We start from the raw sequence: 25096 nt of genomic DNA on the forward strand, positions 1-25096 counted from the left end.
TTGCCAGTGCATAATCGAAAATCCCGATGCATAACTGACTCAGCTCAAGTTGTGTATGCCATTCCAGCCTGAGAACGGGCTAAAAAGGGCCAAGGAATGAATGTGTCGAGGATCCACAGACCAAACTTCTAATTTGGGGGCCTTGGGGCGGAATCTGGGCCTGTGAATTGTCAGACTCGAGAGGTTTCAGCTGCAGCCACCCTGTCTGACTCTGACCATAACATAACAAACGAAGCAGATGCAAGGGGGCGTAGATGGCTGCCTAGACAGTACTAAGTGGTTAGCCCTAATCCCTCTCTCATTCTCTGTCAAACTCAGCCACTCCCTTGTTCCACGGACCTCAGATTTCCAATACGACTACGAGAGCGAACTTCCTCTTTCCCCTTAAACTTCTTAAAATAATGCTGCCTGGCTAGCCCTATGCCACTGCCGAACTCCGACTCCGTTCATGATTGGGGTTCTTCGCTCTCTTGCTCCCCACCGGGCTGTGACTCCACGATCCCTTTCCTTCCGGTTGGTCCACGCGATCCGACACTATTGACCGTTAGTCTGACGAGGCTCATGATTCCAGCCTTCGATCGTCCTGGGCTGAATCCTAATGACAAGAAAAAAAATTAAATAAAAAATAAAGCCAAAAAATAGTACATATATTCACGATGCCTAAAAGGGGGGTGTTCGTCCCTTGTCCCTTTCCCCGTAACATCCACCTCCCGCCATAATGAAGATCCCCCTTCTCACCCTAGCGGCTGGCCTGGCTGACGCCGCCTCTATCTCTCTGGTACCGCGCGCCTTTGCGAACGCCCCTGATGGCTACGCCCCCGATAACGTTACGTGCCCGTCTACCCGGCCGACTATTCGATCCGCCGGCGAACTCTCCGCCAACGAGACCGACTGGCTGAAGATTCGTCGCGAAGAAACCCTCAAGCCCATGAAAGACCTGCTGGGTCGTCTAAACCTTACTTCCTTCGACGCCAAATCGTACATCGACCGTCATTCGAAGAACATCTCCAACATCCCCAATATCGGTATCGCCGTCTCCGGTGGTGGTTATCGCGCCCTGACCAACGGTGCTGGCGCCATTAAAGCTTTCGATAGCCGAACGAACAATGCCACAGCAGAGGGTCAGCTAGGAGGACTGCTGCAGTCGGCCACCTACGTTTCTGGTCTCAGTGGTGGCTCGTGGTTGCTGGGATCGATCGTCATCAACAACTTCACCACGGTCACCGCGCTGCAGGAGGACGAGCGCGTTTGGGATTTCTCTAAGAACATCCTCGAGGGTCCTAACTCCAAGGGTCTCCAAATTTTGAGTACCCCGAGCTACTGGAAAGACCTGTTCAAGGCCGTCGACAAGAAGCAGGATGCCGGCTACAACACCTCGCTGACGGACTACTGGGGTCGTGCTCTCTCCTACCAGTTCATCAACTCGTCTTCCAATGACGGCGGCATCGACTACACTTGGTCCTCTATCGCCCTGACAGACACCTTCAAGAAGGGTCAGATGCCCATGCCTATTGTCGTCGCCGACGGCCGAAACCCCGGCGAGCTCGTTGTCGGCAGTAACTCGACCGTGTACGAGTTCAACCCCTGGGAATTCGGCACCTTCGATCCCTCCATCTACGGATTCGCGCCCCTGGAGTTCCTTGGATCGCGCTTCGAGAACGGCGAGCTGCCCAAGGACGAGAAGTGTGTGCGCGGGTTCGACAACGCCGGCTTCGTTATGGGAACCTCTTCCTCTCTTTTCAACCAGGGTCTCCTGCGACTCAACAACACTGATGCTCCCGACTTTGTCAAGGAGACGGTCATGAAGATCCTCAAGAAGCTCGACAGGAACGACGAGGATATTGCGGTCTACTCGCCTAACCCCTTCTATCGTTACCGCAACGCTACCCATGCCTACTCGAAGAGCCGCGACCTCGACGTCGTCGACGGTGGTGAGGATGGCCAGAACGTTCCCCTGCACCCCTTGATTCAGCCCAACCGCCATGTGGATGTCATCTTCGCTGTCGACTCGTCCGCCGATACCAACAGCTGGCCCGACGGCTCGTCGCTGGGCCACACCTACGAGCGTAGCTTGAACAGCACTGGTATCGGCAATGGTACCGTCTTTCCCGCCGTGCCCGACAAGAACACCTTCATCAACCTCGGCTTGAACAAGCGCCCGACCTTCTTCGGTTGCGACTCCAAGAACCTGACCGGTCCTGCGCCCCTCGTCGTCTACCTGCCCAACTCCCCCTACAACTACGCCTCCAACGCCTCCACCTACAAGATGGAGTACAGCGACGAGGAGCGCGACAACATCATCCTGAACGGTTACAACGTCGTCACGCGCGGTAACTCTAGTGTCGACGCCGACTGGCCCTCGTGTGTGGGCTGTGCCATCCTCTCGCGCTCCGCTGAGCGCACCAACACCAAGTTGCCCGACATCTGCAACACCTGCTTCAAGAGCTACTGCTGGAACGGCACCGTCGACAGCTCGACTCCTTCCGACTATAAGCCCGAGTTGCAGATCGATTCTTCCGAGTCTGCGGCTACTCGCGGGCAGATGAACCGTACCGCTGCGGTGATTGCCCTGGCAATGCTGTTTTTTATGACTATGTAGGGGATGTGTTTGGATGATTGGTTGGTTGGCTGGTCCCTTTATCTTCTCACTGTACTTCAAGTTACCTTTTCCTTTTTACATAGACATGACTTTCTTCTGTACATACAGTAAATTAACTTAACCATGTTCAGTTATCATGTTATAAGCTGGTATAAGAGTAGATGGTGTTCCTTGTAAGGGTCCGCCGAGTGTAAAGCCAACTATACGATAGTTGTCCCTTTACATCACAATATTAAGGTGGACTAGAGTATGACTATTTATGAAGTCTAGTTCCTTTCGACTGATCTACAAGGCCTATCTTGCTCCATAATTACTTGTTAAGAAAGGGATGCGCCGTTGCAGGGTCTGTGGCCATTGTTCGATTCTCTGCAATCATTAGGAGTTGATCTCGACTGGCTTTGTTAAGATACCTACGAAATAACAATTTGGAAAGAAGAAAGAAAGAAAGAAAAAACAAACAAACAAACAAAAGAACTCTGCCACGGATTCTACATTCTTAAGAAGTGTGCAATCTAAGAACAATTGATTTGGGTGTGTTAACAAATCTCAGTGCAAGAAATATATTCCGCCCGGTTTCACAGCATGAACACAAGACTTCTCCGCGAGAGGGTAAGCTAAAGGATAATGTGACAAAGCATGGCGTTGCACAGGAATGAAAGAAGACGGAAAGAAGAAAAAAATAATACAACATAAAAAGAGATGGGCAAAGCAGCAGCATTATCGCCCGAAATAACCACTTTTTGTTTACGCGACGAGTCTGCTTTCCTCTGAGCTTAGTTGCCGAGAAAGCAATGAACGTGTCATATTCGACTGAAGAAACGCCACAGCCTCGGTTTGATCACTTGTATCTCTTAAGACCGAGTTGGCCCTTGGATGTCTCATATTCTAGGTCTGTGACAAACGCAACATTTATATACAGGATTGAACATAAATCAAAAGCCGACGTGAATAGAATAGGCTCATTCGTTCACCAATCAATGAACATACTAAAAAGCCAAGCTTTGGAGGATGCTCAGAAGATGACCGGATAACGGTCCGGAGGATTCAACCTCAGCTGTATTGGCTGGAGTGGTGTTATTGCTAAGGCTAGATACTTGGTCGAATTCCTGCCAAATGCTTCATTTGTCTCCTTGGCTGTCGGCTAGAACTTCCCCAGTGAATTTTGCAGAGGGGTGCATAGCTCGGAGGCATCGAGGCACTGCACCGTCGGTCTCCGATTAATTAACCACCGCTTTGAACTGCGCAAGAAGTCCCCGACATGTGTTATGAAGATTTATGCAGTCAAACTGTTCACAAGGCCTTGACCTGCACCCGGGAAAAGCGGCATCAGTGCGCATACGCCTTGCCTCCTTGCCTGCTGTGATGCATCAATTATCTCCTAATGGTCGTCACACCCACCGATCGTCACGGATGCGATACGCCGACTGGATATGACGACCTAGTATGCGGGGTAACGCCAGAGGTGTTGATCACGATCCACTCGGCTCAAATGGCTTATGTTCTAGCGATCTGGCATTGGCGCATTGTGCAGCTTTGGTGCAGCTCTCTTCACGGAGGGGTATAAGTAGCCGACTAAGAGGAGAACCGGCTTGAAGGTCGCCTACATGCTAAGTTCGTCTCGTTTTCTGTCCACAGCCAGACTGGTGGCATATCAGTATGGGCAATATTCTTCATGATTTCTTTGCGGGAGGATGGCACGCTGCAGTGATGGTGCCCGGGGTGGCTATAGCGTTGGTAAGACCATGTTCAATACCTTGACAGATACAGCTGACCGGGAGTTTCGACTAGGGAATCTTCTATGTGTTCGCACTGACAGTATATAACCTCTATTTCCACCCTCTCGCGCCATTCCCGGGTCCCAAGCACTTCGCTGCATCTCGTGTCCCGTACCTGCGAGCCGTAGTAGACGGTCGATTAGCCCAAACACTCAAAGCCCTGCATGAAGAGTATGGCGAAGTGGTTCGCATAGCGCCCGACGAGCTGGCCTTCACCAACGGCGATGCGTGGAAGGCCATCTACGGCACCCGGACTGGACACGGCCAAAAGCAAAAGGACCTGCGGGTTTTTACACCTCCTCCGAACGGTCTTCCGACCATTATCCAGTCCAACGATGCGGATCATTCTCGTTTCCGAAGACTTCTGTCGCATGCGTTCTCCGAGGCTTCGCTTCGCGGACAAGAGCCCATCATAAAGGGCTACATCGATCTGCTGATCCAGCGACTCCACGAGCAGTCGAATGGCGCTCAACCGGTCGACATGGTGTCGTGGTATAACTTCACTACATTCGATATCATCGGTGACCTGACCTTCGGAAAGCCGTTCGGCTGTCTGCAAAATTCACAGTATCATCAGTGGGTCGCTGCTATCGTCGGTCACGTCAAATATGGTGCCTATGCCAATGTGTTTCGGCGCTTCCCCTCGCTCAAGGTTCTGCTGCAAATGTTCATCCCGAAGAAGGTTGCTGAGGGCAGGGAGTGGCATCTGGCTACCACTAAGAAGAAGGTGGAGGATCGATTGAAGAGCTCAAATGAGAGGCCTGATTTCTTTAGTCACATTCTGAAACATCATAACACCGAGAAGGGCATGAGCTTTGGTGAACTGCAGTCGAACGCCAGTACTCTGGTCGTGGCTGGTTCAGAGACTACTGCGACATTACTGTCGGGGGCTACCTATTACCTTCTGAAGACGCCCCGGGTGCTGGAGAAATTGCAGGATGAAGTGCGCAGCGCATTTGATTCCGACAGCGAGATTGCACTTGCGTCTTGCAACAAGCTGATCTATCTTAATGCCGTTATTAACGAGGCTTTGCGCATGTATCCTCCGGTCAGCGTCGGATTGCCCCGGATTGTAGATGCACAGGGCGATACGGTCGCCGGGGAGTGGGTGCCTCCAGGAGTAAGTGTTGTCTATTTATGGCGATGCCTAATCACAGCTAACACAGAAGAAGACAATTGTATCGGTCTCCCAAATGGCCGCATATCATTCCTCCGCCAATTTCACCGACCCTGGAAGTTTCATTCCGGAGCGATTCCTCGATGATCCTCGATTTACGAACGATAGCAAGACGGTTCTTCAACCGTTCAGCTTTGGGCCTCGGAACTGTATTGGGCGCAAGTATGGTTGATCCTATGATATCTTTAGTGCCAGAGATCTGTTGTTAATGCCACCATAGTCTGGCGTACGTTGAAATGCGTAGCATCCTGGCTCGCATGGTGTTCAACTTTGACATGCAGTTGCACGACCCCAGTGTGGCCTGGGAAGACCAGGCGAACTTTGTTCTGTGGAATAAGCCAGCTCTTCCGGTAATTCTCAAGTCAAGGTTTCCGCGGAAACAGGGGTGATGGAACGTTGGAGAGGTCAACAAATGAGAATATTCCTCCGTGAGTGCTTATTCTATGAACATGAGCTTGACTAGCTGTCTCTCGAGAGAGTTATTTTACACCCAGGACAAGAGAAGTAGAAGGATGATGGAATATTTGGTTCGAGCATTAAGTGCGGAATGGCGATCTGGTGTCATATATGAGATTGAAATTGGTTAAAATAAACGAGAACGATCATATTACTGTAGCTCCTCTAGGACTATACTATTGCGGACGTACCAAATTTCATGAGATGCGATAAGAGCTAGTACTTTAACGGTCCTTTTGCATGGAGGCATAGGTGATTCCTCTGACACGGCGCACAGAGTAAGCTTCATCAACCAATCCCCCTTACACTATGTCCTGTACAACAGTATATATATCACTTTGCTCGCCTAGAGATGGGACCTGGGCATAGAGTCGCTTCCCCGCCAAGTTTTGCAAAGCCCTTGCTCTGAACTCCCAAGGACAGGATCAAACTTTGGTTTAGGAACAGACCACACCTTTTCGAAATCCCCCCCAGTCGCAACAAAGTCCCAGTCACCTCCGCTATAAGCCCCCATCATAGTAAAACCATCCAGTCTGACCTCCGACAGGGCTTTCTTGGGATCTTCGGCTTCGATTCCGTGCCCAGTTCCCGGTGACAATAGCGCAAACTCGGCCTCGGGCTTAGTGTTGTGCGTCTTGTGTGCCACGCCGGCTGGGATGATGAACACGTCACCAGCCTCGGCTTCTAGCAGGACACCACCCTTTTCCCAGGCAGACCCGTGCGTGTTCTCGTTCAGATCGGGCGACGTGTCACCGACACCAAATCGGATGGTCGCGGTGCCGGAAAGGACGGCCATGCACTCGTGTGCTTTAGAATGATAGTGCGATACTTGTGTGTGGCTGTAGCGGAAGATCCAGTGCACATTCCATTCATTCCTCGTGAACATGTCCCAGACTTCGGCTGGATCACAGTGCGAGTTGTTGGGCCTTTTGGCTAGAACATTCTTGTAGTGCAGAAGAGGTCGGGGCGAATTCGGGATGAGATCCGTGGGTGAAAGATTGTATTGTCTTACTTCAAGAGCCATGTTGGGTTTTCCTTGTATTCAGAAGTGATTAGAATCTGGTAATGAAGACGGTCTCGGTGTTATGAAAATGCCACGATGTCGATGACAGAAGCACGTTGGCTTTTCATATTGCTTATTCTTATCAGGATCGGCAACGAAGACCGTCTATCGATCCGAGTCGGAATCTTTAGCCGACTAATGCGGGGATTTGTGATCGTGAACAGATTAGTGTGACTTCTTACTCTAGTATGACGAAGTTCGCACACAAGACAGTATATCTCTAGCAAAAGAGGCCAAGTGATTTCGTGATGCATAACCAGATTTCGGTGAGTTGCTGTTATGAGAATTGTCTGCTCGACTCTGTCGATATGTTTGGGTCTACTTTGTGAGTACCAGCGCAGTTATCGGTACACGTCTCTTTGTACAGGCGAGGTCCAGCGGCGCAACTGACAATGTAACTTGATGAACATGCTGTTGAAATTTTCGAGTGTCCGGAATGTCAAGGATCCTTACATGGCCGGCAGCAACACTCTACGTGCCTGTCATACCTTGGAGTAATTCGAAGTCATCACATCGTAGCCCATGAATCGAATCGAATCGAAGGCTTATATGATTCTCAATTCTGAACGCAAAGAAGTCCAAAAGGCTGTAGAATTCATGAGGAGTAGAGAAGGCAGTCATTGTTTTGTTGGGTCTTGATGCAGTCCAGCTAGTTATTTCACCTCGACTATCCGAATAAGATACCAGGCCATCGGCAGCAGGGCCCGATCTACGTGCTTGCTGGCTGCCAAGGTTGGCTTTCGGAAGGATATAAAAGGCGCCCTCCGATCTACTGGACTTCAGTCAGGACACTCGCTTCCTTCTTCTTCCGCATTCTTTCTGCGAGATGGCAACTTTACGAACTCCGAAAACCCCCAGGGCTGAGAATGTGATTCTTGTCTATGTTGTCCTCACTTGCAACGTTGTATCGGTGTTTCATTCCAAATTTCTTTCTTTTTACTCTTCTCCTTCCCTATGGTGTTAACTCTGGGGCTTGTCTTGACCAACCTTTCGAACAGGTATAGAAATGACATATATGGTCACAAAACAACAGATATCGGTCACCCAGTCTTAACAGAATATAGTACTCCTGTGCAAATCAGACTCATCCCAACCAGATAGTAGTCCATGAGCCGTTAGAATAAAATTCCAGATATTTCCCACCCTCCCGACCGACGTTGCTATATAGGCCATTGATCACGTGCCTCCCGGCAGACATTCCGCACTCGGGGATTTCCGGTCCTGATTCACCTTCCTCATTCTCTTCCTCTTCCTCTTTGTGCAACAACAACAACAACAACAACAACAACAAGGCTATCTCCCTGTGTCTAGAGAGTGAATAATAGTTGTTGATTTTTGTCGTGAAAGCTGACTGTCATGGCCTCTGCACTCGCCAATGACCCCGAGCGCGTCGCCAAGACCTTGCTGTCGCGACACTCGCTGGCGCTCGTCTCTTGCACTACCCTGCAGAGGCTGTGGGCGGGATACGGTCAGATTTGTGCCATCACCGCGCGCGCCACCACCGACCAGGCGGCGGATGATCTCGATAAGCTATGCGGATTGAAATCCAGTGGGATCGCTGGGACTATGTATCCGCTCATCCTAAAGCTCATCTCACCGCCGACCAAAAGTGGCGGTCATGAGGACGAAGGCCACCTGCGGAAAATCCTAAGTTACGAGGTGGAGCAGCATTTCTACTGCGAAATAGCTCCGCTGCTTGGCGACAAGACTGCCGTTGCCCAGTGCCTCGTTTCGACGCGGGATGTGCATGACGAGGAACTGGGTGGTCTGATGGCCATGATCATGGCGGATCTGCGACCCATGTTCCCGGTTGCCGGAGAGAAGAGAAGCGTGCTAAGTCGCACGCAAGTATACGGTGCTCTAGAGTGGTTGGCTGGGTTTCATGGCCGGTCATGGAGCCTACCACCCAAGGACCTCGACCGATTTGTCCTACCGCCCCTTGAAGAATCCAGGAGACGGCAATGTGCAGGCAAACAGGGCGGTAGCGCACTGTGGCTGAATGGAGGTTACACGTACCTTGCGACGCGACGGGAAGAGTATGCGTCGCTCATTGAAGATACCGACTCGGAGTGGTCGGACGCCCTGTGCACCACTCCAGAAGGGTCGTCACTGTCTATTGCCGAAATGGTTGCCCTCTTCTTGACCCCGTGTGGCAGATCGGTCGAGTCGTACATCCATGGCGATGTCAAATCGGAGAACCTCTTCACGACCACGGATGGAGAGAAGGTGGCGTTCTTTGATTTCCAATACGTCGGCCTAGGCCTGGGAGTCTGCGATCTCGCCAAACTGTTTACGTGCTCTGTCCCTCTGCATATGCTGGTTGGTGATGCAGATTCACCCGAGCAGCTGGAGATGCAGGAGAGGGAGAAGACACTCCTCCAGCGGTATCACTCGAGTCTTCTCCAGAACGAGAAGGCACCACGATATGAATGGGCAACATTCAAGCGTCACTGGGAGACTGCCCTGGTCGACTGGTGTAGGTTCCAGGCATCCTGGGGATTCTGGGGGAACACGGAGTGGCTCGAGGCTCGGGTCAGATCTATCCTGAGCGACCAGGCGTGGAGAGACTGGCTGCGTGAGAGTATCAGCAGCCGGAACTCGGCTCCCTAGGTGGATTGCCTTAATAGATTGTAGAGGAACTATACACGGACAGAATAGATATTTATTCAACGATCCAGAGAGTTGACCGAAGGCATGCAGACTTGATAGGAATGGATACCCTGTTCAAGTGCCGTCTATTTACTACTAATAACCTGGATTACATGAAGTATAGCGTCATAGCAACACTGGGTGGCTTAGAGACTAGGGCGGGCATATCGAGGCGATCGCGTCAGAGGACGAAGAAACATGAGACCCCCATCGCAGGTGAATCATCCAGGAATACAGATCGAAACCCAATCCTCCGAAAGCCTTCAGAATTGCCGTGCTGCAGAAAGATCCACCAACGACTGATGGCGCCAGAGCCACTAACGAGGCCAACCCCACCGGAATCAAGGGCCTTGTCGTCGCCTCCATTTCTCATTTCTCCGTCTGAAATCACCATCCTATCCCATCGCACCCGTCATGGCTTCCTCGACCGACACATTTACCGCCATCCCAGTGCTAGACTATAGACTGTCGACTTCGCCCGAGAGCAGGGCCACCTTCCTGGCGGAACTGCGCGATGCGCTCATCAACGTGGGGTTCTTCTATCTTATCAACACGCCGATCGCGCCCGAGGTGCGAGACGCACTGGTAGATCAAACGTTCAAGATTTTCGATCTGCCTCTGGAGAAGAAACTAGAAATTGAGATGGTCAATAATAAGCATTTTTTGGGGTATTCGCGACTGGGCGCAGAGCTCACGGCGAGGACGCCGGATTATCGCGAACAGTTCGACGTGCGTATGCATCTTATGCAGAACAATCGCACTTATGGATAGAGCGTAGCATTGACAAAGGACAGTTCGCCACCGAGTTACCTCCCCCTGGCCCAGACGAGCCTCTGTATCACAACATTCGAGGCCCTAACCAGGTATGCATTCGGCTATTTCCAAGCGACTCCATGTCTCCTTAACACTAACGGAACAGTGGCCCGACGAAGCCGCCATCCCTGGATTCCGTCACGCCGTCGAGGCGTACCTGGCAGAGGTGGCCCCAGTAGCGGATGAATTCCAGGTCTTCATCGCAGAGGCACTCGATCTTCCTCCGACGGCTTTGCACCGGTACTTCGAAACCCCGTCGCAGCAGAAAATGAAGCTGATCAAGTATCCGCCTCCGCCCGACTCGACGACCGAGTCAGAAACCCAAGGCGTGGGCGCCCACAAGGACTCGGAGTTCCTCACGTTCCTCCTGCAAGCCACGCCTCACGCCGGCCTGGAAGTCCAGAATAAAGCCGGCGAATGGATCCCCGCGCCGCCGATCGCTGACTCCCTGGTCGTCAATATCGGTCGCGCCCTGGAAGCTTTGACGGGCGGCGTTTGCACTGCCACCACGCACCGCGTAAGTCTAGCGTCCAGGAACTTTGTGAATGCGCAGGGAGAGTCGCTCGGGCCGCGGTTCTCCATCCCGGTATTCCGGGGCATGGGCTTGGATCTGTCCGCCGATAACGTCTCGCTGAAGATCCCCGCGCACGTCAAGGAGTTGATTAAAGACGAAAAGGTTCGGTCCGATGCGGAGGCCACGTTCAACGTCATGTTTCGGGGCAGGTTTGGCGAGGGTACCTTCATTCATCGGATCATGAGCCACCAGGACGTGGGGAGGAAATGGTATCCGGAGGTGCTGGCGAAGGCCTTGGGCGAGTACGAGAAATAGTACCTACAGGATACTGCATAGTCTAGTCTTGAAACCAGAGAGCTACCAGGATAGGAAGGCTTACTCCGTATGGAACGGACTAATCTCTATGCAGATTGCACTATGATAGCGATCTTCATGAATCAATTTCTTCTCGCCTGTCAGTGCCCTTGGCAGGTCGCGGTCTCTGAAACGCCGGCGGCACCTTGGGGATTCTGCACTCCTCTTCCCTGCATACCTCTCATCTAAAAGCCTTGGCTGGGGGGAAATACTCCGTCTGCAGAAAATTCTCCGGTACAAGCGAGTCTTGGAGAATACTGAGCATGCGTTGGGTGTATTGTATCTAAACAACTATTTAACCTGAAGGATCTCACTCGGGGACCAAGAGTAGAGCAGAGCCGTCCATATCCTACGTAGTCAGCCCACGCATCCAAGCTCCTTCATAATGCGATACCTCCTCTACAGTCTTCTCCTGGTGGCCCCGGGCCTCGCCGCAGACCTGTATGTCTCGCCATCTGGCTCTGACAGCGCATCAGGTGGAATCAATTCGCCGCTGAAGTCGATTCAAGCCGCCGTCGACGCGGCCACCGCTGGCACCACAATCTACCTGCGCAAGGGCACCTATTCGCCCTCGAGTAACATTCAGATCAAAAAGAAGGGTTCACCCGGAGCGGCGTATGTCGTGCGCGCTTACGAGGGTGAGAAGGTTATCATCGACGGGGAAGATCTACCGGGGTTAGTTTCCAGCTTTCGCTGCGGTTCTACATCTGACAAGATTTCTGACACGGTGGTATATTTCTAATAGCACCCCTGCTGAGGTCGGTGGCTCGCTGGCCAACAAGGATCGAGGTATCTTCCACATTCAGGACGCCGAGTACTGGGAGTTCTACGACCTCGAGTTCATCAACGGGCCGTACGGCGTGTACGCCAGGGATGCTTCGAACAATCACTACGAGCGGATAACTACCCGCGAGAACTACGAGACTGGTAGGTCCACTTCGGCACAATACGCCGATGACTGCTGACACCTTCTAGGCTTCCAGCTCGAGGGAGCCTCAGCCAACAACACGGTTCTCTATCTCGATTCGTACGGCAATCGGGATCCTCGCAAGAACGGCGAGAGTGCCGATGGATTCGCCTGCAAGGAGGGTGAGGGTGAGGGCAATGTGCTGCGAGGTGCCCGACTTTGGAACAATGTCGACGACGGACTGGACCTCTGGTATTATATCCTGCTGTTTCCCCTGCGGCCGACCGCGCTGGATCACACTGGACCGAGCTAATGGTGTCAGGGAATTCAAATCCGGCGTGACCATCGAAAACACTCTGTCTTGGGGCAATGGATATAACAGGTAAGACATGCGTCCGCCCCTGCATCCTGCAAGCTGCACAGTCCGTACCGAGTGAGACATGATCCCATAAATAGCATATAACTAACCGACATCCACCGTGGTAGATGGGGTTTCGAGCCCTTCGAAGGTGACGGCAACGGCTTCAAACTGGGCGGCGGCGACGAAGCCGACAAAGGACCGGCTAACCACGTCCTCACCAACTGCATCGCCTTCGGAAACTCGCATGACGGATTTACCGACAACTCGCAGCCTGGCGATTTCACCCTCAAGCGCAACACGGCCTGGAATAACGCTGCCATCGGCTTCCGTTCCCAGACGGCCGTATCCACGCTGACGGGCAACATTGCGGCGGCCAACGGGGAGAAGCCGACCTCTTTAAGTGACAAACAGGTTTCGAAAGGGAACTCGTGGGACGGCAGTGGCAGCTGGAGCAACAGCAGCTTTGTCAGTATCGACGTGAGTCTGGTGCAAGGGGATCGTAAGGCCGACGGAAGTATCGAGGCCAGTGATTTTTTGTTGCCAAAGTCGGGAGAAGCCCTGGGCGCCACGACGGATTGGTCTGCTTGATTAGCTTTTCCCGATTTTTCTCTTGATCTTGGCCTGATTTCTGCTGATTGACGGAGGAATTCATGGTGAATAATGACGAAGGCTGAGTTAGGGTTGCTGATGACGACGACCGCACAAGAGGGAGGGGGGAATAAGCGTTAAGTCCGTGATGACAGACAGCTCAGACAGCATAAGACCAACGTATTTCTGCCTGAATGGCCCTGAATTCTGAAAAGAGGCCAAAACCAAGGCCAGGCTTGCGCAATGCCCTAATGCAATGATGTAATGAGGTCGAATGGCACGACGAGCCAGGAAAAAGGCGCGGCGCTTTCTCCCGACCAGCGACAGGGGGGAAACGAAATGCATCAGCCTACGAAGGACATCAAACAGGCCGCTGGATCTGGCCAGAGGATTGCAGATCCACTCGGCTGTCTCTCGGCCACCGCCGGTCGTTCCATCGTGGCCAATGGAGCCCGCCGATCCAAGACGACGATGCGACTTGGCGACGCAGCGGAGAATCAGCCTTGCCCCGCTTTGCGTTGGTCCTTTTGGCGTTTCCCCGGACAAAGCGCCTATTCTTTGGGTGGCTTTGTCCGTGTCTGACGGAGGGCGACGGATGTTTGTTGTGGTCCTTGGAAGGTGGCGGTGGAGTTGCTCTCTTGCTATAAAAAGCTGTCTTTCCTCCGGAGCTCCCTTTTGCTCTCCCTCTCTCTTTCTGTCCATATATACCCTTCAACTATAATCAAAAAATACCCTCCTTGGTGTGATCATACCACCGAATCTATACCAAATACAAAATGCAGCTTCAATTCAAGTCTACGGCCCTCCTGGCCGCTGCCCTGGCCACCGTTGCCTACGCCCAGAACACCGAGGCCACCGATGTGGCCGCTCCCACTGAGAATGGCGAGCCCAACTTCAGCTTGCCCTACTTCACCGACTCTGCTACTCCCCCCGGCGGTGTTACTCTGACCGAAATCTCCGCTCCTCCCTCTGAAACCGCCACTGCGACTGCGACTGCCACCGAGTCCGGCGAGACTGCCAGCGTAACTGCCACCCAGACCTCCTCCGTGGCCACCGGCTCGACGGCCGTCAGCACCTCCACCGACGTTGTCTCTACCTCGACCGCCGTCTCGGGCTCGCAGACTGGCAGCAACTCTGCTAGCGCCACGGCTAGCGAGTCTGGCAGCGCGTCTGCCACCAACTCCGACTCATCCGCCTCTCCCACAGGCGAGGCCTCGTCCACCAGCGGCGAAGAGTCTGGCTCGGGCACTGCCTCGGCTTCTGCCTCTGCTACCGAGACTGACTCTGGCGCGGCCGGTTTCGCCGACAAGAACTGGGCTCCTTGGATGCTCGCCTGGGTTGCTGGTGTTGGTTTGGCGCTGTAAATACGTTAGGTTGTGATTTTGATGTGAATACTACTCCTACTACTGGTCGCCTTGTCATGGTGGCTGTGAAATGATTGATGGATTTAATTGGTAATGGCTGTTTTCTGCTTTGAATGTAACACCGACCGATCGCTCTTGACTTTTAGCATATGATCTCACATGAAATAGCTCCTTCGTTTGTGTCTTTACCCTTTGTCTGGACCTATTACTATGACCCAGTGAAGTAAAAGTAGCATATACTCCGTAATTGAACGGATCATCGGCCCCATTGATCTGCATTCCGTTGAAGCCTTCATATGAACGGGTTCGGCTATTGTGGACTCAACAGTACGAGACCCGAGGACGACAGTGTAGATCTCACATGGACTCGCAAACCGTGAAAATGCGTCATGATATTTCTTCCATCATCAGAGAGGGGCGACAGAATTTGGGAAATTCCCTATTATGGTGGCATCACGCCATGACGGTATAACGCCATTCTACAGCCTCTCTTGCACTCGGTATCATGTCCCTAGAAAGCAAAGCCATTCTCTCAGCCTTATTCCAGTGCCACCGTGATACAGACGAATCCCAATGGTTCCACTGTCAGCTTGTTGCATGGCTTACAAACTTTAATCGAACCCATCAGCCGTTCATAAGTCCTGATGTCCTCTCATGTTGCACGGTCAGACAACTCCAAAGTCACCTGCAATGCGGAAATTTGTTACGAGCGATCGTCCTGTCCTTTGCCTGCCTCGGTAAATCTCCGCTCTGGAGCTGCGAGCCACTGTAATGTTAGGAGAGTCCACGATAGATTAATACCAGGGACTCGTTAATTCCTACCTCTCCTGACTATATTTGGAGGGAAGGGATTCTTTCACAGACCAAAAATATCCCCTCCAGACCCATACGGAGTAACCGACCAACCGTTGCGCCGTGGAAATGAATCCCTTGATCGATGCGAACTCCGTAAGAATGGATCCGCCGTCGCAGCGATGGAGCCGTGGAATCCTCGGTTAATCTCCACGACGATCGGGCTGTTCCAGTCTTTCCAGAAGGCATCTCGCCCCTTGCAGCGTCGCAGCGCATATGAAATCATTTGTCCGACCCGAAGCTGTGTTGGAAAATGTGTTTATAGCATCTCAGTAGTCTGATTGCGGCCATTTTCACGTTCGGTTTCTCGCAGCTTCTAAATCTTACAGGCAAATTCCCTGTTCGCGACCGGTCTGATCACATTATTGCATCGTCACTTGCGACCGTGACGCCAGCCAAGAAAATAGGGTGTCTCAGGATCAGATGCTGTGCACAGGGGCTGCTTTTTGAGTCAGGGGACAGTCCCCAGCTCCGTGTCGCCAGTCGCCACAGGAGGGTAGCATTTTGGGTGAGTTTGAATATTTGGTTCTGGCTATGACTTTATCGGTCGCATTTTTTGTCAAATTTTCGGGTCTTTTAACTGATGAATTCGAGGGTTTTATTGTAATGCCCCTGGCTGGGTGGCGGTATCAAATCAAGTGCTTCTTATTCGCCTTCATTTCGTTCGGTTTTCACAATCGAAATAAATGTAGAGAGGTATTCATCACTTAGTACGGAGTAGTACACTTCCATCCAGCAATCACAATATGTCAATGTACATTTGTCTGAAGTGTAGAAATATATTTTAGCCTGGCGGTGCTTTCCCCCGAGACCCACCGATGTGTGCGGATGGCAGCAAGGGGCTTGTTGAGCCACTCGAGGTGATGACGGATGTCTGGTAGTTGGCATTCAACCTGGAGTAGTTAGGTCTTTCTCATCTGGCGTGATCATACGGAGTATAGCCGTGGAAAAGATGCCATGACCCTTGGTTGCGCTTTGCGTGTTACCGAAACTCCCCCGTTGCCCTGACAGGAGTCTGGCCAGAATTTCAAACTACTGGATAGGCACCAATACCGGCCGAATGACAATGAGTAGGCCAGAAATAAAAACCTGCGAATTTGGAGTTGTCCAGCGCAACAAACGGTGGAGCAACGAGGAGAGTGTTGGAGCTGCTAGGTAGTACATAGATTACTCTCTTTTCCAAGAACAATCGCGCTCGAAGGCCTTTCCGATGGCACCTACGCTGTTTCTGCTTAAAATCAAATTCCCCTCAAAACGTGCTACAGGCATCATCATACCAGGTACGAATGCAAGGTCGGGCTGCAGAATACGAGCCAAAAACATCCTTCGAAGCATTCGGTACTGAAAACCTCACCGACATTTACAAGCCCTATACGGGGTGCCTCTAGCTGTGTGTCTGGCAGGTCGGAAATACTGCATCGAGCAAACTGACGTACAAAAGAAGCGGTGCATTCGAGCTCCTGTCTAAAAAGCCATACATGCAACTGATATACCCGCTCTTTGCCTACCTAGTACTACCCAGTACTCAACGATGATGCTAGCTCAGTGTTTATTCCAGATGTAGTACCCACAGTGTGATGCACATCAGGATGGATACGCCTAAAAATAGGGGTGTAGTTACCGGTAGCGCGCCGCTAATCCTGTTGAAAGAAAAACACCACAGACAGTTAGAAACATAAATCCTGAACATAACGGAATCGCTATATAGTGAAGCATCTTGTTCCTGGAAACATCTGTCAGCAATCTGTAGGGTCATGCCCTGGATCAGTAGAACTCCAGCCCAGGCTGATTCTGCCTTGAGATTTGGCACTGCAACAGAGCAGCCGACAGAGTCACGCCCACAACCTTTCTGGTCACCACCTGGCTTCATACCTACTAACCCGATCAGCAGGTGATTCGCGATAGTCAAATAGCACCAGACCCAAAGAACACGATCCCCAAACGGACCCTCGAGTTAGGAGGTCTTCATCTCTTGGCTTCGGATTGATCAAACCAAGTTGACTGGCCAGCCTTGCCCTGAATGGCCCCCCTTCACCAAAATAACTCGTATTCCGGTCCCTGAGCCTCAGCCCGCTTCCCCAAGCGACCAACAAGATTCCTCCATTATGCATACTCGGATTAAGGCTATGACTCTTCAAGTTGCCCACAGTCTGGGCGTGATTTGGTTTCCCCAGGTCATAGTCGCCAGCGCAGCGGCGGAATCGCCTACATAATGAGGCAACTCCCCAAGTCGAAACGTCGGCTCTTTCGCGGTCTGCCGATATCAAGTGCGTGGGGTATACATACTAGCGCATTCATTCCAACCCATAATGGCTCCTCGACGCGGCGGCAGTTCCTCTGGTGGCTATTCGTCCGGGTCTAGCAGCCAATGTTCGGACTACGGGGCCTTTGCAACGACTATAAGCCGAATCTATATCGCCTTTCACGCGCTGTTCTTCCTCGTGTTTATCGCAGTCTTCTTCGTTACCGTTGCAAAGCACAAGCGCACCAAGAGGATCGCCAAGGCCCCATTACTTTGGTTACAGCTATTCTTCTCGATCGTTTTCGCCATTCTGTATGCTTAACCCATTCCCTTGTACCAAAATTAGAAGATGCTGTTGCTGACCATCTTGAACAGCGCGACTACCCTGAATATCATCTTCAATACGCTATCGGAGTGCGGTATCTTGATAGGAAATGAACCATACCGCGCCAACATCGCCATCACGTGGCTCGACACTCTGGCCACTTTTCTGGTCATCGTGGCAATCATGGTTCCTATCTCTCGGCGTCTGCACCACGGCAACAAAGGCATGGGAGGGTTGGTTCTCATGGTGCACTCAGCAACCCTGGGCCTGTTTGCCGTCCTTCTCATCGTCTCGCTCAGTATCAGCACACGGGTCATGGATGCGTATTCGTCCAGAACCCGATACGGCTTGTCCTATGATATTGCGGACTTGGCCGTGCATCAGCGCAGAATCTGGGTCGCTTACCATGTCTTCGGTGTCATCTGCATGCTTGTGGCCGCTGGCACAATGCTGTTTGCGTTGGTTCGGAACCCGAATTTTGGGAGGGGCGTAAGTGTTTTCACCTTTGTGATGCTCTTTGCATTTTAATCCATAGGCCAAATGTGCTGATAGGTCTAGTCACTCCGCATCAAAATCATACTGCTCATCCTCTCTTCCCTCGCCATGACTCTGCTGGGCCTGGCGGGATACGTCCACAACTCCTACGGCGCTTATTCTACCTACGGGTCGATCAAATATCTTGAGCGGTCGTACGAGGCGCAGCTTTTCTTGAAATACTTCTTCTACACCTGTGCATTTCTCAGTACCGTGATGGTGGGCAGCACGGCGGATCTGTATGGCAACCATGCGCCGCGGTTTGATAGGCAACCACCAGTTCAGCAGATGTATCAGGCGCGTGTGAACTAATCTTTGATTTGAAATACCGATGAAGTGGTCATGGTGGCTTGGGGAAAGTGGAGTGGCTATTTTGAATGTGTTACCTGAGCTTGTAGATAAGGCGACCTTTTTTGGTTCTTATATACCCAACTGTGATTTTAATTAGTGTGCAAAGGTCGTGAACTATATGAATGAATTTACGTGATCAAATAACTGTTTAAGGGCCCATGAGAATCCAACGATTTGCACAGTCCGAAAAAGGAGACATCTCCAAAGCAACACCACCCATTGGTATCTCGCGACACATCACGAAGCCACATTACTCATGCACCATCCCAACCACTTTCGCGCTCACCTTGAACTCGTATTTGTCAGTGAACCCCACCCCCATGTCGCGCGTGATGCGTAAATTCTCCGGCGGCGTGTCATGTAATTCGAGATCGAATCGTCGCACCAAGTAGGCTATCGCCAGGTAGAGTTCCGAATACGCCAAGCTGCTCGATTAGCGAGGTTTAGAGAGACAGAAAAGGAATGCATACTTAATACCGAGACATTGCCTACTGCCTTTGGTGAACGAGGTGATGTACCGTGTGAGATGTCGGTCAATTTCTCCGTTGGAGATCCATCGCTCTGGCTTGAATTCTTCGGGCTCGGGAAAGATGCTAGGGCTTCGGTGTATGAAGTATGACGAGGTGCTGACGGGGGTCTATGGTCCTTTAGTATAGGGCTTCCCGCGATTGTGAGAAAGGGACTTACCCCCGGCGGAATTGAATACTGCTCATACTGGATCACCTCTGTTGGTGCCACGCGAGGCAGTCGAATCGTGAGACCAAACGCGAGACGGAGCGCTTCGTTGACGACGCCAGTCTATTAGACTTCTTAGCATCTATTGCACGGTCTTGGAATGGATTATACCAGAGGCAGTACATACCAGGTAAGGAAGCTTCTCCAACTCGGTCCAGGTCGCTCGGCTAGTAATTGATGGGAGCGCCATCTTCAGCTCCGAGCGCAACCGTCGAGCAATCCCCTTCTCGCGATATAAATGATAAGCGGCTACTGTAATTGCTCGACTGGTGGTCTCTGTGCCGGCCGTCAGCAGCGTCATGCCCTCATCCTGCAGTCGCGGCAGGGTACGCTCCTCGGCTGGAACGCTCGGGTCATTCAAACGATCGAACATATTGCCCTGGTGCAGCTTTTCTGTATCCTTTAGAGCCTCGGTTCCAGTCTCTAGGGAATGCTTGTAGATGGCCTTCTGTATGTCAAACACCACCGCCTTTCCCGGCTGGACAAAACACATCAATTGTGCCGGAATTAGGCGCAGAATATTCGGAAACCACGAGAAGAATCGGTTGACATGAACATAAGTGGCAGCATCGTTTACCACGTCGCGGATGTGACTATCGAAGTTCTTGTCCGTCAGATAACCCCAGCTGCGCCCGTAGCAGTAATGCGTGATTATGTCCGAGGTTAACGCGGCGAAAGCATCGTCCAGGCGGATGACGGTCTGGTCTCGGTGAAATTCCTCGAGGCGATGCATGAGCTTCTGCACATGATAATCGATTATTGGAGAGAGTTCTAGCACAGACCGTTTGGAGAAGAAGTTGTTGAGGATGCTGCGCCGGAACCGGTGATGATCGTGGCCTACTGTTGCAACCATGGACAAGGGCAGACCAAAGGCCGGGACGAATTTCGGATCCTTGTCTCGTTTATGGGCGCCGCCGGAGTAGATATTGTCGTAGAACTCTGGGTCGATAATGTGCACTTCGCGATAATTGATGCGGACGATGGGACCTGTGGTGGTCAGTGGCATCCAAGAGTTTCTCTTTTGAGGCGCGTTTACCGTATTGCTTGTGCCATTTTTCTATTTGGAAGAGGAACTTCCCGCCGAGGACTATATCATAGTAGAACTCGTAGAGCTCTGTCAAGACGGACAGCCTGGGCCCGGGGATGTGGCTCAGAGGATGGAAATAGAAACGATAGATACTCCTGACAGCGAGGTACACGGCCAGAAGGCCGACAAAGGTCCAAAGAGATGACATGGACCCCAGCATAATGAGAAGTGGGCCTGGCAGACCCGAACAACTGTTTAATTTCTAAAGCTTCCTCGCAGCATTCCTTCAGAGTGGACTTTATAATGTTCCATCCCTTGCTGAAGTGGACTTCGATAGGTTGTTGTGATACGTCGGAGCATTCATGTGAGCTACATTAATCGGGCTCGTGCTCGCCTAGAAGCTCCACGTTGCGATAATCAACGCTTGGAAGTGGTTCGGCTATTTCACGTCCACCGAGAGTGTGGCTACTGTAGGCTACTGTAGGACCTATCGATTGACGATTGATACGAAGGAGAGTTAAGCCCCTCCACCATGCCATTTTACCATCCAACCACAATATTTGGCACACATGTGAGCAAGTCGCTACAATTTGCCCGGCTCCGGGATTGCAGCATAGGTAGCACACTAGCGCATGCAAGTACTGTGGTTTCTCCGCACTCTAGCATTGTTGCATCGTCGATTGGAGCAAGACAGCGTCAATGATATCATCATTAACAGCGTTTACGATGACACCACGGCCGACGATGCCTCTTCCCCTCCCTCCTCAGACAACGGATGTGCGATGCTATTGGGCCTTGGAATGTGCGATGAATCTTCAGGGCTTTCATTTGTTCGGGGCGAAAGCAGGTGCTTCCGTGCCGTGCGTCAACATGACTTAGGAGGCTTGTTAATCTATAGACCTCGGAAGGGTAACCCGTCCCGAAGAGAGTATGAGCTGGTGTCCGATAGGTGCAGTAATGGCTTGTATTGACCTCGAACTCCTTGATCCTACAAACAAACTCAATTCTCTCATAGACCGTTGGGCTATAGCGCGGATAACTACACAGAAACATCACGATTGACCGAATCAGCGGTTGCTCTCGCTTTAGCTCCTGACCTGCCACAAGACCGCAAAATGGCCCATTCCCCGGAATTGATATCTGTGTACGGGTTTAAGTTAACATGTTAGGCTGAACATATTTCTAGCCGATTAGTTGTCTGGCTAGAGGGCCGACACGCATGAGGTAAGGCCTGGCGCGTGTTTGCAGCTTGTCTGTACCGAACAGCTGCAAGATATCACGTTCCAATGTGATATAGACACAGGTGCCCTGGGTTCATTGCGCACAGACCCCTTTTAAACAAGGGATCATGTATCAGTCGTGGATGAGTAGCTGTCTTGCCACTATAACAGATCCGCTCAGAGGCAACCGTCGATGCGAACAAATTCCTCTACATGCTTCCATGCTTTCTGCGCTTACCCTCACAAAGTTAGTCTTTGTTTTCAATGATCCCGGGATTGCTGCATGAAGGTGCCTTTGACATTGAAGGCAGAAGACTGGCGATTACCATATGACTACCATAGGGTAGTATAGACCTTCCGTTCTGCTAAGGATTATCGATCATTAATCCCATCGCTCCTCTCAGAGAAGAGAACTACCGACGGGATGTTCAGCGATTGAGCGACATTGGTCTAGCCAAAACGGCCAGAAAGAATCTCATAACGGCCCTCTTGCTCTGTCCCAACTCAATCCCCCGACACTGCTAGCCGAGTGGGCGCCACCTCCTGCTTCCAACATCACCACTGACAAAGAGTAACAACCTATCGGAAACGCTCGCACCAGCATCGTAAAGTTGTGAAAGTCCTTGATGTGAGATTTAACCAGAAGCAGGTGTCTTTAATACTATATATGCCAAAGTCCAAAAAGCCGGCCGTTGCCTTCCCGACGCCATAAACTCCGGCCATTAATCTAGATGGCGGCCTCGATACAAAGAACCGTGGCGCTGTTTAAGTCAGACCCAACGAACCAGAAAGATATTCCCTGTTATGATAGAAACGCATATGGCTGGTTGAAACACGCATCCCAATCGTCACTTCCGGACTCCCAGAACGCCTCAAGAATGTCCCGGGCAGCCCCAGGGATCGGTGTTGCGAGGTCACGACCTATCTCGGTCAAAGAAGTCTCCACGAAGGTACGCATATCGGGGCTGCTGCTTTTCGCTTGTACACCGGCAACTAAAAGTGGCCAAGTTATGCATTTCCGCGCCATTTGGGAGGACAGGGTCTTCCGCAGCAGAAGGCAGAGACGACTGCCGTGGGCGGCGCGCATGGAGACAAGATCGGCGGCGTAGGGCAACACTCCCACGCTTTGTAGCGAGGAGATACAATAAATTAGGATGGCGGATTGGTAGATGCGACCGAGCAGACTCCATTCCTCGCGTGGAAATTTGCTAGTGACCACCCATTGCTCAGGCGAGAAGGCCTGGATCTGTTCGAGGAGGGTGGTGGCGCTGAGATGGATGAATTCGTCGGCGGGGTTGGAGGAGCCTTCGAGCCGCAGGTGATTGATGCGAATGATATCAAGCATCAGAGTAGGCGGGCAGCAAAGCGAGGGTGATAGACCTTCGCCGTAGGACTCGGCCATTAGATCGATGAGATCAAGGCTGGACGTGGCGGGGATTTGATTAGTTGCGGGACTGGTAGTGTTGCCCATAACTCCGATGCTAAAGGGTGTCAGCGTCCAAGAGATGACGACGGGAGGGGCGTGGAGGGAGCGGCATACATCATGAAATAAAGCAGCGAGGGTCGAAGGGCCATTGACGACCGCATGAGCTTTCGCAGGCCGCCTCGTAGAAGGATTAGCTGCGTGGCACCGGTGAGATGATACCGCCAGTATGGAGCTGCGAACTGGCGCACCTATGGTCCAAGCGTCAGCAGGGATAAATCGAGATACGCCCCTGACCAAGGGCTTTATACTGACATCTGCGAATAAGAACATCAATACGCTGAGAATGGTGGCGTCGTTGCACTGCGTCGTGGCGCTGGCGATATCCTCGCTGAGGCATCGCATAGCTTCGCCGCGATGATGATAGAGTCGTGAACGCTCCCGAGTCAGGACATCGTCTGCGTCGCTTGAGCCACACCGTTGCAGCCGGTGGCCCAGGACCAAATAGGCGATGGTGTGGCAGACGGACAATGGCATTTGGTGGAGCGCCACCATCGGGAACTGATCGAGATACGGGTTGGGCGGCAGGTCATGCATCGCCGCCACGTCGGGGTACACGCAGGTATTGACTGCCAGGGCCGCTCGTAAGTAAAAGAAGCATTCTCGGTGGCGGAGGGTATGTAAACCTACAATACAGAACAATATTGACGAAGGCGCGGGCTTCCGCTCCCAGGTCTTTGATAAAGAGCATCGGGTCCACAAGATTACCCGTTTGCGCCTGCTGGAAGATCCCCGTGCTTGGACCTCCAAATAACAAGTCAGTCGGACTCCCGATTGGCTCATCCAGACTGTCGGTTCTCGGACTCCACGTCGTACCGGAGCCGCTGCTATCAAAGCTGGCCCGACTAGCGGCCGCCGCAGCTGGTCCCGTAGGCTCGGCCATGACAGGGGCGGCCGGACCGGAGACGGGGACGTTGTTATTATCATGAAAATGGGAATTGGTATTAGGATTGTACTGCGCCGTCAGAACGGTAGCAGACGATGAACGAGAGGAACAGCTAGAGGACGAAGGAGAAGGAGCCGCATCTGGCGCCGCAACACGAGCCTTAGCCGTGCTCGACGGTGTTCCCCGATTTCGGGATTTAACCTTGCCCGGAGTAATCCACTTGAGCGGTTTGTTCCCACTGTATCCAGGACATTCGGTCCCGGCTGCACGGCACTTGTTGCAGGCCGGTCGTGCAGAGTCGCAGACAAGGCGGCGGCGTCGACACTCCCAGCATTGCCGCCGCTCCCCAGCCGGTGTCGCAGTCGTAGTCGCAGTGGCGGGCGCCATGCAGTCGGTAATAACTATTGCAAGCGTACTATATCCACTCAAGAGACAAATGACAGCGGGGGGATGATATTTAGATAGCGACCACAAGGCGGACTTGGGATGCCGTGACACCCTGCATACTCCGTTCCGTACCAACGGAGCCTGATCGAAAAGATCGCTGTCCAGTGCAGACCTGTGCAGATTGTAAGGAAGTACTAAGAACGCCAGGTCAGGGCTTGGCCAACGTTTTGCCCTCATCGAGTTAGGAGTTGTCGACGCCGAGCATTGAGGTGCAGGGCGGCGAGCCCAACGGCACGGTCATCGGCCCTTTTAAGGGGGTAGGGGTGAAAGCCTGACCTCAGCGACGGTGGCCACGATCGACTTCCCTGCGGATGCGTTCCTGGACCCAAAACAACGTTTTGCTGGAAATTCGTCGTTCCTGCGACTAAATTCTG

At 52.1% G+C, this 25096-nt stretch overlaps 10 protein-coding genes across 10 annotated transcripts; 7 read left to right on the top strand and 3 right to left on the bottom strand.

Moving 5' to 3' along the window:
- The first annotated feature begins 606 nt into the window (after positions 1–606).
- Positions 607–3177, top strand: PLB1_1 (lysophospholipase family protein). The gene has a single exon (XM_046083828.1). It carries the CDS (start codon positions 719–721, stop codon positions 2597–2599), a length of 1881 nt encoding a protein of 626 aa, XP_045939791.1. The 5' UTR covers positions 607–718; the 3' UTR covers positions 2600–3177.
- Positions 3178–4255: 1078 nt separating this feature from the next.
- On the top strand, positions 4256–5940 carry LDX57_002185 (cytochrome P450; the record flags this gene model as incomplete). Its single annotated transcript, XM_046083829.1, has 4 exons — positions 4256–4333; positions 4388–5494; positions 5547–5713; positions 5772–5940. 4 exons carry the CDS (start codon positions 4256–4258, stop codon positions 5938–5940), a joined length of 1521 nt encoding a protein of 506 aa, XP_045939792.1.
- Positions 5941–6353: 413 nt separating this feature from the next.
- LDX57_002186 (cupin domain-containing protein) lies at positions 6354–7031 on the bottom strand (the record flags this gene model as incomplete). Its single annotated transcript, XM_046083830.1, has 1 exon — positions 6354–7031. One exon carries the CDS (start codon positions 7029–7031, stop codon positions 6354–6356), a length of 678 nt encoding a protein of 225 aa, XP_045939793.1.
- A 1395-nt stretch (positions 7032–8426) lies between these two features.
- On the top strand, positions 8427–9680 carry LDX57_002187 (uncharacterized protein; the record flags this gene model as incomplete). Its single annotated transcript, XM_046083831.1, has 1 exon — positions 8427–9680. The coding sequence occupies one exon, from the start codon at positions 8427–8429 to the stop codon at positions 9678–9680; it is 1254 nt and encodes a 417-aa protein (XP_045939794.1).
- Positions 9681–10133: 453 nt separating this feature from the next.
- LDX57_002188 (isopenicillin N synthase family dioxygenase) lies at positions 10134–11361 on the top strand (the record flags this gene model as incomplete). Its single annotated transcript, XM_046083832.1, has 3 exons — positions 10134–10448; positions 10514–10582; positions 10639–11361. 3 exons carry the CDS (start codon positions 10134–10136, stop codon positions 11359–11361), a joined length of 1107 nt encoding a protein of 368 aa, XP_045939795.1.
- A 424-nt stretch (positions 11362–11785) lies between these two features.
- On the top strand, positions 11786–13256 carry LDX57_002189 (putative pectate lyase; the record flags this gene model as incomplete). Its single annotated transcript, XM_046083833.1, has 5 exons — positions 11786–12075; positions 12146–12327; positions 12376–12559; positions 12630–12689; positions 12794–13256. The coding sequence occupies 5 exons, from the start codon at positions 11786–11788 to the stop codon at positions 13254–13256; spliced, it is 1179 nt and encodes a 392-aa protein (XP_045939796.1).
- A 776-nt stretch (positions 13257–14032) lies between these two features.
- On the top strand, positions 14033–14712 carry LDX57_002190 (uncharacterized protein; the record flags this gene model as incomplete). Its single annotated transcript, XM_046083834.1, has 1 exon — positions 14033–14712. The coding sequence occupies one exon, from the start codon at positions 14033–14035 to the stop codon at positions 14618–14620; it is 588 nt and encodes a 195-aa protein (XP_045939797.1). The 3' UTR covers positions 14621–14712.
- Positions 14713–17781: 3069 nt separating this feature from the next.
- On the top strand, positions 17782–18885 carry LDX57_002191 (uncharacterized protein; the record flags this gene model as incomplete). Its single annotated transcript, XM_046083835.1, has 3 exons — positions 17782–18026; positions 18090–18528; positions 18598–18885. 3 exons carry the CDS (start codon positions 17782–17784, stop codon positions 18883–18885), a joined length of 972 nt encoding a protein of 323 aa, XP_045939798.1.
- A 289-nt stretch (positions 18886–19174) lies between these two features.
- LDX57_002192 (cytochrome P450) lies at positions 19175–20665 on the bottom strand (the record flags this gene model as incomplete). The annotated part of the gene is made up of 4 exons (XM_046083836.1): positions 19175–19349; positions 19395–19561; positions 19612–19722; positions 19787–20665. The coding sequence occupies 4 exons, from the start codon at positions 20663–20665 to the stop codon at positions 19175–19177; spliced, it is 1332 nt and encodes a 443-aa protein (XP_045939799.1).
- Positions 20666–22708: 2043 nt separating this feature from the next.
- Positions 22709–24662, bottom strand: LDX57_002193 (Zn(II)2Cys6 transcription factor; the record flags this gene model as incomplete). The annotated part of the gene is made up of 4 exons (XM_046083837.1): positions 22709–23387; positions 23447–23580; positions 23645–23958; positions 24020–24662. The coding sequence occupies 4 exons, from the start codon at positions 24660–24662 to the stop codon at positions 22709–22711; spliced, it is 1770 nt and encodes a 589-aa protein (XP_045939800.1).
- Positions 24663–25096: the final 434 nt, after the last annotated feature.

This window comes from Aspergillus melleus (genome assembly GCF_016097325.1).
Source record: "Aspergillus melleus strain CBS 546.65 chromosome Unknown contig1, whole genome shotgun sequence".
NCBI classification, from domain to species: Eukaryota; Fungi; Ascomycota; class Eurotiomycetes; order Eurotiales; family Aspergillaceae; genus Aspergillus; species Aspergillus melleus.